This window comes from Pteropus medius, unplaced genomic scaffold (genome assembly GCF_902729225.1).
Source record: "Pteropus medius unplaced genomic scaffold, Ma_sr-lr_union100, whole genome shotgun sequence".
In the NCBI taxonomy this organism is placed as follows: Eukaryota; Metazoa; Chordata; class Mammalia; order Chiroptera; family Pteropodidae; genus Pteropus; species Pteropus medius.
This window is the reverse complement of record NW_024352947.1, coordinates 3,099,623-3,114,905: the sequence shown is the minus strand read 5'-3', so window position 1 is coordinate 3,114,905 and position 15,283 is coordinate 3,099,623. Positions and strand designations below refer to the sequence as shown.

The 15,283-nt window shown below is 45.5% G+C and overlaps 1 protein-coding gene and 1 pseudogene across 2 annotated transcripts in view; both read left to right on the top strand.

Moving 5' to 3' along the window:
* Positions 1-5,962: 5,962 nt before the first annotated feature.
* Positions 5,963-6,081, top strand: LOC120592697 (uncharacterized; annotated as a pseudogene).
* Positions 6,082-11,108: 5,027 nt separating this feature from the next.
* ERO1B (endoplasmic reticulum oxidoreductase 1 beta) overlaps positions 11,109-15,283 on the top strand; it is a 44,687-nt gene continuing 40,512 nt past the window's right edge. The window contains exon 1 of one of the 2 annotated variants that reach the window (XM_039850353.1): positions 11,109-11,377. In XM_039850353.1, the coding sequence (XP_039706287.1) occupies positions 11,279-11,377 (99 nt within the window). In that variant the 5' untranslated portion in view covers positions 11,109-11,278. The remainder of the gene's footprint in view (positions 11,378-15,283) is intronic. The other variant, XM_039850354.1, reaches the window with a different exon arrangement.

The window sequence follows — 15,283 nt, the reverse complement described above, 5'->3', positions numbered from 1 at the left end:
GGGGAGCGTAACGATTTTCCGTTAAGTACAATGTTTGCAGTATTTTGGGTATGTACATTTTACTGAATGAAGCATATTCCCTTCTATTCTTAATTTGGTAAGAGTTTTCTCCCTTGATCATAAACAGCAATTGAGTTTTAATTTTTTTCCGCATCTATTGATGATTATGTGGGTTTTCTCTTCCAATATATTGAATTGTATTGTTTGTTTAATATTATTCCACTCTTACATCCCTGGAATAAACTCAGCTTCGTCATCTTTTTTATATGCTGCTTGATTCAGTTTGCTAATATCTGGTTTGAGATTTTCGGCGTCGTATTCACGAGTGAGACTGGCCTGCCATGTTCCTTTCTCAGACTGTCCTTGTGTGGTTTCACTATCAACGTTATAGTCACCTTACAGAGTGAATTGGAGACCATTCCTTCTGTCTTTACTCTGTAGAGGCGGTTTTATAAGTTTGGAATGATCTATATCTTTCAAGTTTGATAGAACTTATTTTAAACTGGCCAGATGCAGGCATTTTTCTTTGCTTTGCTCAATGACTGACCACATATGCGATAGTGGTTCTGTAAGAGTATACTGGAGGTTTACTGAACCTTTTTGTTTAAATCTGTTTAGATACACAGATACTTACCACTGTGTTACAGTTGCCTACAGTATTCGGTCATCTTTTCAGTATTCAGTGCAGTAACATGCTGTACAGATTCGTAGCTGAGGAACAGTAGGCTGTACCATCCAGGATTGTGTAAGTGCCTCTGTGATGTTCACACAAAGACAAAATCGCCTAATGATGCATTTCTCAGCATCTCAGTCCCCGGCTAAGTGGAGCATGGTTGTACTCCGTCATGGCAACGGGCGTGGGGACATGCGGAGGGGAGACGAGAGTGTTGAGGAAAGGTTAATCGGGGCCCCGAAAGCGGATGCGTGGAGGGAGTATGTCGATGGAAAATCTCAAAGCAGCCGAGGCAAAAGCACCTCCGCTGGGGGCACCTCCTTCTGAGCATAAGAAGCAGGTTCCAGGCAGGTGATGTGGTGAGTCCGCATCAGGAGATTTGCGTGCTGGTTCCTGGTCGGAGTGCCTGGTTATGCTACTGTTTCTGTGGATGTGCCAAACAGGAGAGGGACATCGAGCCAAGGGGAACCGCTAGTGACATCGGATCTTTTGTTTCAGATACCCGTTTATAGATAAGGACGTGTACCGGGTTACCACCATGAAAACTCTACCCAGGCTACAGTTGCCAGCTGAAAGAATTGAGGGGGCCTGACGCCCTGGCCATCTCTGGAGGTGCTGATTCAATGGACGCAAGGGACAGGAAATTGACAAGTTTATTTAAGATTGTTGAAATACGTCATGGTTTATGTAATACAGGTCCTCTTTATCTGGCTATTTGTTCGTTTGTTTGTTTTAATTTCTCTTATTCTGCTGCAGTGACCCTAATAATATTAAATCCTCCTGAGTATTGTCAGTCGCTACCACCCCAACGTGTTTTGGTTCTGTGACAAGGTCTGAGACACTGAATGTCCCACGCCGTTTAGGCTTTTACTGGGGGCGCTGTGCAGCCCTCGTTCTTCTAGCCCTGTCCCCATCCACTCCAACAGGATTCACCGAGTCCTTAGGGTACCAGCTGCTGTGAACCCGGAACGGCCCCCTGCTTGCCACTGTGAATGGGGAGTTATCGGTCATCGCGTCAGGCACGGTCCTTCCTTATCCTCATTGAGCTTGATGTCCTCTCTTTTCAATAAGCCCACTCTCTCGTTTAACCTCACTAGGGGCACTTAAGGTAAAAACGGTTGCCCCAATCCTACTGTACAATACTGCCTTCCTTGATAAATCAAAGACTGACTCGGAATTGAGGGTTAGGGGGAAAAGGTAGTACTGCAAATAGAATATTTTTAAGATTCAATTTATTGGAGTAACACTGGTTAATAAGATTACATAAGTTTCAAGCGTATGATTCTCTAATGCATCATCCGTATGCTGCACTGTGTGTTCACCACCCAAAGTTCAGTCTCCTTCCATCCCCAACTATTTGACCCCCTTTACCCTCGTCAGCCTTCCCCCTGCCCCTCTGGTACCACCGTACTGTTGTCTGTGTCTGTGAGTTTTGCTTGTTTGTTTTGTTCGTTCGTTTGTTAGAGCGATGCTCTCAGGTTGGCAAAGGAAGTGGGGTTGGCGCGTGAGGGCAGGGACGGCAAGAGAGGAGAGGCAGACGTGGGCACAGGTGCCAGTCGCTGGGTCGATGTGGCAGCGGGAGACATAGGGCTATGTTTTGTGTGTGCTTTTTTCAAATGAAACAAAATTTTTGTTTAACACTTGTATTTTAAATATAATGACAGCGATGGCTCAGATACTCAGTTTGGGATGAAAAAGTTATCTTTAAAATCTGAAAAGTCCTGGTGTCGCTAAGCTGCTGCTGTGACATTGAGAGAAGTGGTATATAAGATTCCGAGACAGTCTGGTGACTTTTATTCTAAAGTGTTCTTTCTGACACTGCTATCTGGAAGTGTTTCCTTAATAATAAACTCTATTAAAACAACCTACAATAATCGGTTCCCGTCACCTAAACACCAGCTATTTGTTTGGATCATTGAGTCAGAAAGTTCTTTTTGCTATTTTGTTTTTCAAAATACACTACAGTCCCATTTCCTGGGCATTATGATATGACTATATTATATACATTATTAATAGACTATGTTATAGACTTATTTTTTAAAAATCGGTAAAATATGCCTGCCGATTGCTTCATTCAATTGCCATTTATAACTACTTTCCAATTCAAACTATCAACTGTGGGAACATAAGATAATAAGACATTTATCGAGTTGCTGACATTGGCGCTCATCCTGAAAATGGGAAGGAGTAACTCTAAATGTTTAAAATACACTTTTTTTTTTCTTTAAAGGCTTTCTGTTTGTTGGTTGGTTGAGAAAAGGCTTGGTACACAGCTCTCTGCTTTTTAGATGGAGTCACTGAAAGTCAGGATCGAAAAACTCATAAAAATCACCCAGCCCAACCATTCATTCAACGCCGACCCCCCCTTCGCAGCCCTGCTCAGGGGCTCCCTGTCTTTACTTGGCTCCAGTGCCAGAGACGTACCACTTTATTCTTCCATAGCATGGAAATGATCCAACAAGAACACGAGTAGGTTTCTACTTAAAATTATTATAAATTGTATGTGACGTTTTAGGACAGTGAAGAGACTTTCCAGTTGTTATGCAACAAATATAAATACAAAATGAGGACATGCAGGTGCCACAAAGCCCCGTGCAGCAGGCTGAGGGGCAGCGGTCCCAAACTCACTGGTCACTTCACAGGTGAGGGCGCGGAGTGACGTTGGAAGTTAGCGTGCCTCCGGGTGTTATCCCAAGGCTGCCAAAGAAGGTCACCCTCTCTCCATGTTCTTCCAACCTTGACAGTGCTGCAGACAGTTCTCGCGTCTGACTTAGCTCAGTTGCTGCAACTCCAAATCTTAGCCTCCTGGTTCATAATTTTGATTGCAAGATTAAGTCGATTCATGTTTAACAAGACAACTGGATACAACTACTCATCAATTTTTTTCTCTCGAAAGCTCATCATGCACACAGAATGAAGGGAAACCATTTTAGGTGAATAAATTTCATGTTTTAAGCTATGTGGTTGGAATTAATCCCAGCTGATATGGATCTATCCATTTGTGACATAAACTCAGGGTAGGAGGTTTACTAAAAAAATGATTTCACTGGGAAGAGGGAATAAAAAGGTGGAGCACAGGACATTTTAAAGGCAGTGAAACTATTCTACGTGACAGTATGACGGTGGATACATGTCACTGTACATTTGTCAAAAGTCATACAACGTGCAACACAAAGAGTGAACTCTAATGTGAACGAGAGACTTTGGGTGACGACGATGCGTCGTGTCGATGTAGGTTCGTTGACTGTAGCAAATGTAACAACCACTCTGGTGGGTGACGTCAACCGTGGGTGAGACTGTGCATGTTGGTGGCAGCGGGTATGTGGAAACTGGATTTTCTGTTTGATTTTGCAGTGAACCTAAAACTTCTCTAAAAAATAGCCTATTAAAAAAATGACTTCACAAAGCTTCTGGATATAGATGTAAGGTTTTGAATAAGCACACCCACTAATTTCCAAAATGTTCTTTTGTAACAAACTTAGAGCCATTTTTTGATAAATTAGTAAATTTTTACACATAACAATTAAAAAATGACAATGAAGGCATTTGATAAGGTACTTTGGTAAATTATTTTGTATATGAAGAATCACTCTAATTTAGTTGTTTGATAAATCTAAGGACATCTGAAAAAAGTGCCACAGACTGGGAGTATCAGATTTTAAGACCTTTCTAAAACAGAAGCTGAAAATTTGGGGAAAAGATTCTCTGAAGTAATTGTAAAGTAATTTTAAATAACTGGGTATTTTCTCTGGGTTTTCTGATTGTTTTACAACCCGGTAGCAATTGCAGACTGGTGAAAATAGGTCGTATTTTCAAAGAAACAGCAAGTTGATTTCGTTGTTTTGCAGACTAGAAAGTGAATCCATGGAATCGTGGAAGAGAGGAAAGATGTAAACAACCTGTTTCATTCTGGGGGACTAGAAGAGTCTCCAGCATGTCGTTTAGTATGGTGGCTGGTCTTTCCTCTGTGGGTGACTGTGGACAGTCACGGACAATGAGAATTTCACTGGGATCCCAACCCTAAGAGGCATCAGGTAAGATGCCTTATGTGCCTGGAAGTGTGTGCTGTGCTCACTTTTTCGAGAAAAGAGCACAGGGTCTTCATGTAATGTTCTAAATGCAAGATGGCCGCCCTACTCAAGTAGAGGAGATCATTGCAGGATGTTTATCAATGAGAGATCACTAAAATCCCCTAAACAGAGCAAAGGAAATAATACAAGATGGAAACTAGCAAGTGTGTAATTCTGTTAAGGCCAATTAGAGTCTGAATCTGAGTCAAGAGGTTGGCAAGCGAGAGAATGATGCTCAGAAGGTCGGGATCTCACCCAACCGAGGCTGCACACTAAAAACCAGAGTCCACTGGGTGTGGGGGTGGGTCAGAGGGGACAGGAGTCGGGGAGGAAGTACGGACGTGACCTTTGGAGAAGCAGCAGCCACACAAAGCAAGGATAAAGCAACTGACTGGATAAAAAATATATGTTTGATTGAACTCAGGAAAAAGCAACTGAATTTGGAGAAACTAAACTTCTAGAGCTTCCTAGTGACTGACAGGCAGGTATGGACTGACAGGAGGGAAGGACTCGGTCAGCGTTGACACAGGACACTTCCGACAGCCACTGCTAACCACCCGTGATCTTCTCTGCCTTTCCCTACCGGCGGTCACCGTGTCTGCAACCTCGTCCCTCTCTACTTCCCGTGAAGTCTGTTTCTCTCATTGGTGTCGCCCTCACCGTGACATGCCCTGGACCCTATGCAGTGGCCCGGAATAGGAGATGAATGGGTCAAGCCAGATGGTCCCAGTGAGCAGGCGTTACAGAGAGCTCTGTGATTGTGTGAAGTCTTTTGCATTATAGAAATCAGGAGGGAGGAGGAAATTGGCAGAATTATTATTCCAGTTTTCCCAATTACTTAGATTTAAGATTCCCCCATCACATTATATATTAACTTCTAGCATAATGCCATAATGTTTGTTCTAAAAGGTTTTATCCAGACTGCATATATCACTATGTAAGCTCCTTTAGAAATGGAAATAAGTCTTACTCACTCAAGTTTATCAGCTTTAATGCTGTTAAGTGAAAATGCTTGAGACTGTCACAGCTGAGTAAATATTTAAAAAAAAGAAAAACAACCAGCAAATACTTTAGGAAGGTACTTAATAACGAGCCACAGGCCAGCCAAGTTCATTTGCTTTATTACTTTTAATCCCTATTATTTGTCAAAAGAATAGGGGAAGAAATTCTCTCAGAAAAATTCAGAAATCCTATCATCAAATAAAAGTTCTTTTTATAAGTCTATGGCATTGCAACTCTGAACAAGCCCAATTCCATCTGATCTTGGAAGCTAAGCAGGGTTGGGCCTGGTTAGTATTTGGATGGGAGACCACCAAGGAAGACCAGGTGCTGCAGGCGTAAAACATAAAAAAATAAGGGATTGTAAGCTGACAAGCTTTTTGCAATCTGTGAGGTCAACCAAGGGTTGCCTCGCCTAAAAAAAAAAGAGTTCCTTTTATAACCAATTACAGGTGGAAATCCACTTTTTAGAAAATCACCATGGTCCTCTTCTGGGTATTTATCCAAAGAAAATCAAAACACTAATTTGAAAAGATCTATGCACCCTTGTTCTGTGCAGCGCTATTCACAATAGTCAAGATACGGAAGCAACCTAAGTGCCCATCAACTGGTAAAGAAGTTGTGGTATATATACACAATGGAAAATTACTCAGCCATAAAAAATAAAATCTTACCATTTGCAACGACATGGATGGACTTAGTGGGTATTATGCTGAGTGAAATGAGTCAGACTGAGAAAGACAAATACCACATGAATTCACTTATATGTAGAATCTAAGGAACAAAATATACAAACACAATGAGAACAGACTCATAGCTACAGGGGACAAACCGGTGATTGCCAGACGGGAGTGGGGACTGTGGGGCTGGGTGGAAAAGGTGAAGGGATGAAGTACAAATTGGTAGTTACCAAAGAGTCACGGGGACGCAAAGTACAATATAGGGTAAAAAATTGCCATGGCCCGTTGTTAGCACACCGGCACGATCTACAAACACAGGTGTTTAAGCATAGCAGATTGCCAGTACTCAGCGGGTTCATTAAACACAATTCGGCTTGAAAGTTACTGGTGTTATTAAATTTCCACCCCATTACCTTGACTTGTATTTAGAACCATTCATCAGTGAGTTCCTCCTTCATTAGAAGTTAACTAAGCCAGAAAATCATCACAGAAACACATGCATTCGATGATATCTTGGAAATGTAAATACTTAATGTAATTTTGTTATTTCGCAAAGTCTCTTAAGCAGTACAGTCATCCGTTCAAGACCATTCTCAGGCCTTTGACATTTTACTTTGTGCTTGAGGGAAACAAAACAAAACAAAAAATGGACTCCTGGAGTAATGGATTTCCAGGATTTGGTCTTCACCAGTCCTCTGATGAGTCTGCTACTCCCAGTCTTGATAGTCCCCAAACACACCCCTGTCTAAAGAGCCGTGACATCTCGCCCTAATGAAAGGTGGCCAGCTTCATCTCATTGCCTTCTCTGGAATGTTCCTGTGCAGTGCGGTCACCTCCCAGCTGCCCACAGCAAACATTCAGGGTCACCGCGCTCAGGGCTAGTTCTGAGAGAGATGTCTTCTAGGATAAATTGAGATCCCAAAAAACATTCACCAGTCAATTAACAAATATTTATTGACTATTGTTCATAGGAAGTGAAGAGCCACTAAAGAGAATTTGGTATAAGAAGAAGGAGTCCTCTAACTCTTCACACTCTAGATGTCTGTCAAACACATAAACACAAGGGGACGCCAACCCGTAACAGAGCAGCAGACCGTCAGGCCAAATGAAGGTCATGGGTAGGACCTGCCATCAGACTCACTCTGGACTTGGGGGTGAGACAGTGAGGCCAACCGCTCAGAGAAGAGGGAGATGCAGTATCGGGGAGGGGAGGGGAGACACAGGGATAAGAGGGAGGGGCATCACTTGTATTTGAGAGCAAAGCGAGTGAATCTGCAATAAACGCTAACTTGTTTTTTTTTGTGTGTGTGTGCATAGTGTCAGTGTGACTACGTTCCACAGATGAATAAGATTAATTTTGACTTAAGCATATTCGAAGAGATGAAGCACGCTGAGGTTGTCCGCGGCTCACTTTCTCTGGCTTCGCTATGAATCGCGGGACTGTCGTGAGGGCTGGCCCAGCAGAGCTTCCACCTGTGCTGAGAGCGTTCCTTCCGGTTAACCCCCTCCTGTCAACAGTTCCAACCAAATCAATTCGAAGTTACCATTGCTTGCAATGAGGGGATTACGCTGATTGACTACAGAGCTGGCCCTGACATTTCTCAGATTAGTAGACCTGGGAGGCCCAGACATTTTTCCGTTTGAAACCTGCGGTCAATTTTTCTATACCTTAGTTCCAGATAATTAGGTTCATCTAATCCAGGTGGTATCGGTAAATCATAAATGACATAAACTGCCATAGGCATACTGTAGCTCCTTCTGGGCCACCGGTGTCCTAACGTGTGCTTTTTGGTGTTCCACCCTGAGGGCATCTGCGATGATTTAATGAACAGGTGACTGCAAGCTGAGGCTGAGAAAAAGTAAGTGTGAAGGGGGTACCTGACACAAACACACTTCCCGAAGGCACAGGTGCTGCTTCGGTCTGACCAGCATCCACCCCTGGCTGTTAATCATGGAGGGTGGAGCACTCACTGCTCATCTGGCTAAACTTCTGCTCATTCCACTCACTCTTGTGGGGCTGACAATCAAGGAGCTTGCTCCAAGCTGAGCTCTAGAAGGAATTTGAATTTTGATAGGAGGGACAAAGGACTAAAAGGGTTTGGGATTGATCAGTCCAATGGCAGCGCCTTGCAAGACTGCTTAGAGTCCCTGAGGGCTGTTCTGACGGGACTTGCCTTTCCAGAAGCGTGAGTGGTGGGTGATCTCCGCCTCGGTGCAGTAAGCGCCTCCACAATTTTCGTCATTTGTTATTCTTTTTTTAAAGAACGTAGCCAGAGGTGATTTTTGTGGCTTGCAACCAAAGGTTTAGCGTATGCACTTTCCTTCCTCCGTGACAGCACAGCGTTAGGGATGGAAAGGTTCAAACTGTGCATCACCGAGGAATCTGCAGGAAGCAGGGATGACATCACCGGTGCCTGTCACGGTGCTGGTTTTAGTGCGGCTGATTTTAGAGAAAGCAACAGTGAACAAAGAGACCACAGTGAGAGAACCAAGAGGTTGGGAGTCTGTTTACAAAGGAACCATCTCTTCAAAACACTCGTAACAATTAACAGTAAAACAGATCGCCACAGACGTCATTATACATGAATTTAGGTACATAGTATGTGATGACAAACACCTGTGATTCCTAATTGCACTCACCGAGAAAAAACGTTTATCGCCAGAAGTGCGTCAGGCTTCTGAGCTAAAAACAAACAGGGGGTATCCTTGTTGCTGTTACTTTCCGGGCCAGTTAACTGGGAAGACAAAAGCTATTTGACCCTTGCACTGGAGTTATGTGCCTGCTGTCCCCTTCCTACCAACCGACCATGCAAGCTGACCACTCAGTGACAAATCTAAAAGGGCTCTTCCTACAGACCACGGATGCTACACTTGACATCACAAGCGCTAGATAACCTGAGACGAAGGGTCCTTTAGAGGACTTGAGATTTTATAATAAGAAAAATTATAATCTACTTTTTAAACGACAAAATATGCCCAGGATTTTTTACAACATAATTCCAGGAAGTACGCGTTATCAATATCAAATGCACTACGGAGACAAGGAATCTTGAGAAAAGGCCACTGGATTTGATAAGAGAAAATCTTCAGTAGAACAGCGGGGACAGAGCGCATTCCTACGAGGGGAAGGGGATGGGAAGGATAGAAAATAGAGAAAAGAATAGAAAAGAAAAGGGAAGATGGAAAAGTAGTTGAAAGAATCAAGCGAAATTCTTTTTGTTTCTAAGCGAGGGGAGAGCTGGAGGCAGGAGAGCTGAAGCGGTAAAGGACAGAGCACCTGGTCTGTGAAGTCCGTCCCGCAGTGCTCTGTGCTTTGCAGGGCCCTGTGCTCGCTTTCATACTCTGCTGTTACTGTCTTGAAATCCTTTGTATTTTCAGAACCAAGACCCTGCATTTTCATTTTGCACTAGGCCCTGTGAATTATGAGAGTGCTCTGAAAGGTGTAAAGCATTGTATGTAGGCTGATTAATGTCTCTCCAAAGACGCCCACACCCTAATCCCCAGAACCTGTGTGTATGTAACTCTATGTGGCAAAAAGGACTTTGCAGATGCGATTAAGGATTTTGCGATGGGGAGATTATCCTGGATGGCCTGGGTGGACCCTATGTAATCATAGGGTCTTTATAAGACGGAGGCAGTAGACTTAGGTTCAGAAAGAAAGGGCATGTGACAATGGAGGCAGAGGGAGCGAAGGTGTGACAATGTGATACACAGTCATGAGCTGAGAAATGCAGGTGGCCTCTAGCAGCTGGAAAAGGCAAGGAAACATATTGTCCCCTAAAGCTTCTAGAAGGAAAGTGCCCAGCTGATCCAGTTTGGACTTCTGACTTCCAGAACTGTAAAGTAATAAGATTTAAAGCACTAATTTGAGGTTGTTATAGAAGAGATGGCTAATACACTACATAAATGTAAGGGGATGTATTTCTAGTTTTCTAGACATCAAGTCTATTAATAAATAGCATTTATTAATTAAAAATAGCATTTACTGAATACTTCCTCTGTGTCTATAATCTCATGTAACAATGTTTGATGGGGGCATTATTGTATTCACATACAGATGGACAAACTGAGGCGCCCAGAAGTTAAGTAACTTGTCTAAAACCAAATAAGAAACTAGAATGTTTACAGGTGGGAGCTGAACTCCAAGTTTTTCTGTTTAACTCCATTCCCATTTCAGTATAAACTTTTGGGTTTGTTCCCTTTCCTTGGAGTGGGAGTGGGACAGGGCAGAGGATGTCATCCGCGACTGAGATGGAAGGGCCGAAGCCACGTCTACAGGTAGCAAGTGGCTTACTAGGCCCCCGCAGTGGATGAGGCCACAGGACAGTGACTTAGACGAAGAAAGCGCCTCCGACTCAAAGTCGAAGATCCTAATGTACCGTAGGTATTGGGTGGCCTTGGAGCGCGTGGATCAGTGACGAAGACACACAGGAGGCCGGGCCGTGTTTCCAGGACCCGCGAGGGGAAGGCGGTCCCCCACCCGCGCCTCCCTTGTTTTGGGGCCCGCGTGGTCCCAACTCATTGGCAGCGGTGGAGCCCGAGCCCAAGAGGCGGAGCGGTGGCAGCACCGGGTTCGCTCCGCCGCGGCCCCGCCCACCACCGGGAACCACAACTCCCACAAGGCCCCGCGCTCAGGGCGGGGCCTGGCGAGGGGGCGGGGCCTGGCGAGGGCGGGGCCTCGGGGACGAGCTGCGGGGCGCTCGGCGCTTCGCCTCACTCGCAGCTGCCGGGCGCGCGGACCTCTGACCTGGAGTCTCGCTGTCGCCGGGAGCCGTCCCTGTGGGTCGTCGCCCAGGCCGCCCGCCCTTCCCCGGCCCCGAGGGGCCCGGCTGGCCGCGGCGCAGGGAGCGGGCAGCATGAGCCGGGGGGCCCGGCGGGCCGGCACGGGGCGGGGGACGGCCGCGGTGCGGCTGCTGGTCACCCTGAGCCTCCTCCCGGGCGTCGTCGAGGCCCAGGTGAGTCGGCGATGGTGGGGAGGCTGGGCGGCCTGAGGGTGGCCGCGGGGCGATCTGACAGGCGTCCGGAAAGCGCGGGCGAGCCGCCCGTGCGCGGGGTGGCGACACTCGGGGTGACGGCAGGGAGAGAGGAAGAGGGCGCGGGCCCCGGAGGTGTTTTCGTTCTGAGCTGATTTCTTAAGCTGCTGGGAGTGCGGCGGGAGGGGCGGGAGCGAAAACATCCCCACCGTTTGCCAAGAACGGGCCCAGAGACGGGGGACCCTCCTTGGAGAGTTGTGGGCAGGGGGGCACCACGGGACAGACCCACGGCCTGCGGGAGCAGAGCGGGCCGGGAGGGGACGGACTTGGCTTTCCTCAACTTTTGGACTAGATGGTCCCTTGGTTGTCACCCTCACTCGGGACAGCTATGTTTTACCAACTTGTCCTGTTGCCAAGTGGCGTTCAGGTGCGCCCACGTGCAAGGCTGGGGTCGGGTTCGGGTCGGCCCGCGGGTCTCAGCAGGGAGGTGACGGCCCGCGAGCAGAGTTCGGGGCTTGTCTTTGCGAAGCTGATATTACACAAGTGCTCTCAATATGCTGGAAATCGGAGGGTTGGTGACCGGATCTTTGCCCTGAAGAGACGTGTTTGTTTGTCACACAGTCGAATTTGAATAGACTGCTGCCAGGTGCGCTGTTTGTCTGCACCTGCTGCAAAGTGGTGTCTCAGGTTGCCCCATAACCAGGGGAGAGAGAATCTGAAGCAATTAACGCTCATTGCTAAGAAAAATAGGTAACTATGACTATGAGTGTGTAATCTTGTAAACATGTTTTTCTGATTTTGTTCACTTTTTTCATGGCGTTATGGTGTTCTGCACCAAATCCCAGAACGTCTGAATATTCTATTTGTGTCCACATATAATTTTTTTTTAAATGATTTGATAAAAATGAAAGGGGCAAACTTTCGGTTTGGGTTTTGAGGAGCATGTTAAAAATGCAAATTCTCTGGCCCCATTGCCACATGTCCTGATTTAATGGACCTGGATGTGACTCAGGAATCAGCATTTTAAACCTTGCAAGTAACTGGAATGCGGTTAGCCTGCTGGCCGGCCACCTTTTCATCTCCACTGGAAAACCCGAAATAGATAATGGAAATCCGGGCATCCCTACCAGACTTACAAAAAGGAAATTTTGGCACAAAATTATTTCCTAGTTACCAGTTGGATGTCTATTTTTGAGTAGAATTACATTTAGATACTTTTCCAAATTGAGGTCTTTTCTTTTGGCATTGTGCCAAATAATCCTCAAAAGTGAATAGATTTGGTTTTTGTTTCCAGTGGTACTTTCTAATACAGGGTTTGATCACATCTTTGACAGTACTTTAACCAGTTTCCGTATACATTCTCTCATCTTAGTTGATACATCTCTGAGAAGTGGGGCTCTTGTAACCGAAGTTCAGAGCTTATGTGACTAGAATCACACTTGTTAAGTCAGTGAACAAGATGAAGCTGGAACCCCAGCGGGTCCCTTTCTGGTCTGAACAGTGTATTTCGGTGTGCTTGCTTTTTTTGTCGCGTAGAAATAAAGCACTGCGGGACCCAGGAAAATGAAAAAGGGGGCCTAAGACAGGGCTTTCACTCTTCCATGGACTAAATTGGAAGCAGAACAGTAAAGCGTAAAGGGAAGGTTTTTGAAAAATACCTCTATTCACAAGAAGTCATTAAGGAGGTGACTATATTCCTCCTCTGCCTCTGACCACTGGTCATTTGAACCTTAGGGTTCAAATCCCGTGCTCTTCCCTCTCCCTACCTTGGTTGTCACGTTTATCCTCTTGGCTTTAAATGGCACCTGTATACCTGCCTTAGCATCTCCAGGCCAGGAGTGTCAGCCCCAGACGCATACATCCAACTACCTCTTTCCATCTCCACTTGGATGATTGCTAGGTATCTCCAGCTGGATGTACCAGGAACCAGATTCCTGATCCTTTCCCCTCAAATCTGCTCCAGCTTGTCTTCTCCCCCTTAGACGTGTGTTGCAGCCACACTGACCTCCCTGTTGTTCTTGAAATGGAGCAAGTATGTTCTTGCCTCGAGGCCTTTGGACGTCTAGCACACACTGCTCAAGTATCCAGGTGGCTCACTTTCTTAGGCTTCTCAAGTGTCACCTTATCTGACTTGTCCACTTATCTGAATTGTTACCTTCCCTGATCATACAATAGAAGAGAGACAAAGAGACACCCTCCATGGTCCTTTTATTGCCTGATTAAAACTCTCCAGTGGCTTCCTACCTCACACAGTGTGGTGTAATCGACAGTGTATTTGGTCTTTGTCACCTATTCCTGGCACAGAGCTCCTGAAACCCTAAACTTTCTGAGTAATAGGAGTGCCTTTTGTTATTCCTAACAGCCCCTTCAGTCCCACGGGAGTGTATGCTTGTCTTTGCGAAGCTGATATTACACAAGTGCTCTCAATATGCTGGAAATCGGAGGGTCATGTTGTGACTTAGGTGGACAGGAACCCTGGATAGCCTCAGGACGGGCCTGGTCCCTGGAAGGACTTAGCAATTTGAGGACTGGAACCGGTAGCCCCAACCACTGGCCTCCAGGATGGGGAGCACCTGGAGATGGAGCGCGAGAAAGCTCCCGAGACCAGCTTTCTGAGCTCCAGGCAGTGAGCACCTAGGCTTGCGGGAGGGTGGCTGGGAGGGTGGCTGGGAGGCACAGGAGTTCGCACTTGCTCTTCACCTGGCCCCCGCTGAGTTGTTCCTTCACGGTAAACCAGCGACCCTCAGCACAGTGTTTTCCTGAGTTCCAACAAATTACCAAACCTGAGGAGGGAGTCGAGGGAACCCCCGACTGATAGTCAAGAGCAGGTGGCCTGGGGCTTGGGACTGGCGTCTGAAGGGGGAGAGGTCCTGGTGACTGAGCCCTTGGCCCGTGGGCTGTGCTGCAGCTCACAGGATCAGGACTGAACTGGCGCCCTTGGTGTTGGAGAGCTGGTCGGTGTGAGAAAGTGCCAAACCTCGGTAAAAGCCAAAATCTTATAATGGTCTCCTAATTCTTTTTCTCTTTGTAGACTTTCTACATAGTCCTTTTTGTTCCTCAAAAACCTTGGGTCAGCTTACTGCCTTGGGGCCTTTATTTTAGTATCCCAATGCCTGGAATGCCCCCCAAGCCCCCGCAAAAGCATGGCTTTCTCCTTTCTCCAAGTTTTACCAAAATTTCAGTGAGACCGTCCATAACTATTTGTTTTTAAATCGTAGCAGCCCGAACTCAGCAATACCTGTCTCCATTCTGAAGTTTTCTTCCATATCATTTTATTACCATCTGACAGACTATCTTTGCTCATTCTTTTTTCTTTCCTCCTCTGAGAATGTAAGGTCCTGGAGGGCAGAGATTTTGGTCTTTCTTTTTTCTTCTTCTAATTTTATATTTCTAGCACTTAGAACAGTGCAACATCTTGGCTAGACGTCAGTAAAATGTTATCAAAAGAAGCATATCACAGAGAAATCCACACATTAGGTTCCATTAATCTCAAAGTTCAAAAACAGAAAAAAAAAACCCCAACAAAAACCCTTTAAATATGTTGTTCAGGGGTACATCATTTGAGATGAAATTACAAAGAGTAAAGAAAATAACAAAAATAAGATTTTTTACCTCTGGGGGAGGGGGCCGTGATTAAGGAGGGACTTAAGAGATACTGGCAGTATTCCATGCTTATTTTTTTTGAAGTTTGGTGATACACAGGTTTTTGTCTTAGTAGTCGTCTTTAAGAGTTAGAAATATGTACGTGCTAATTTCATATACCCCACGCCAGCCCCTACCACAATGAAAATATTTTTAGAAAATATGCTTTACTGACTAAAAATAAACAATTTAATAAAAATTCATAAAAAGGAGCAGTCATTGGATAAAATGTTTGAAAACCTAGAC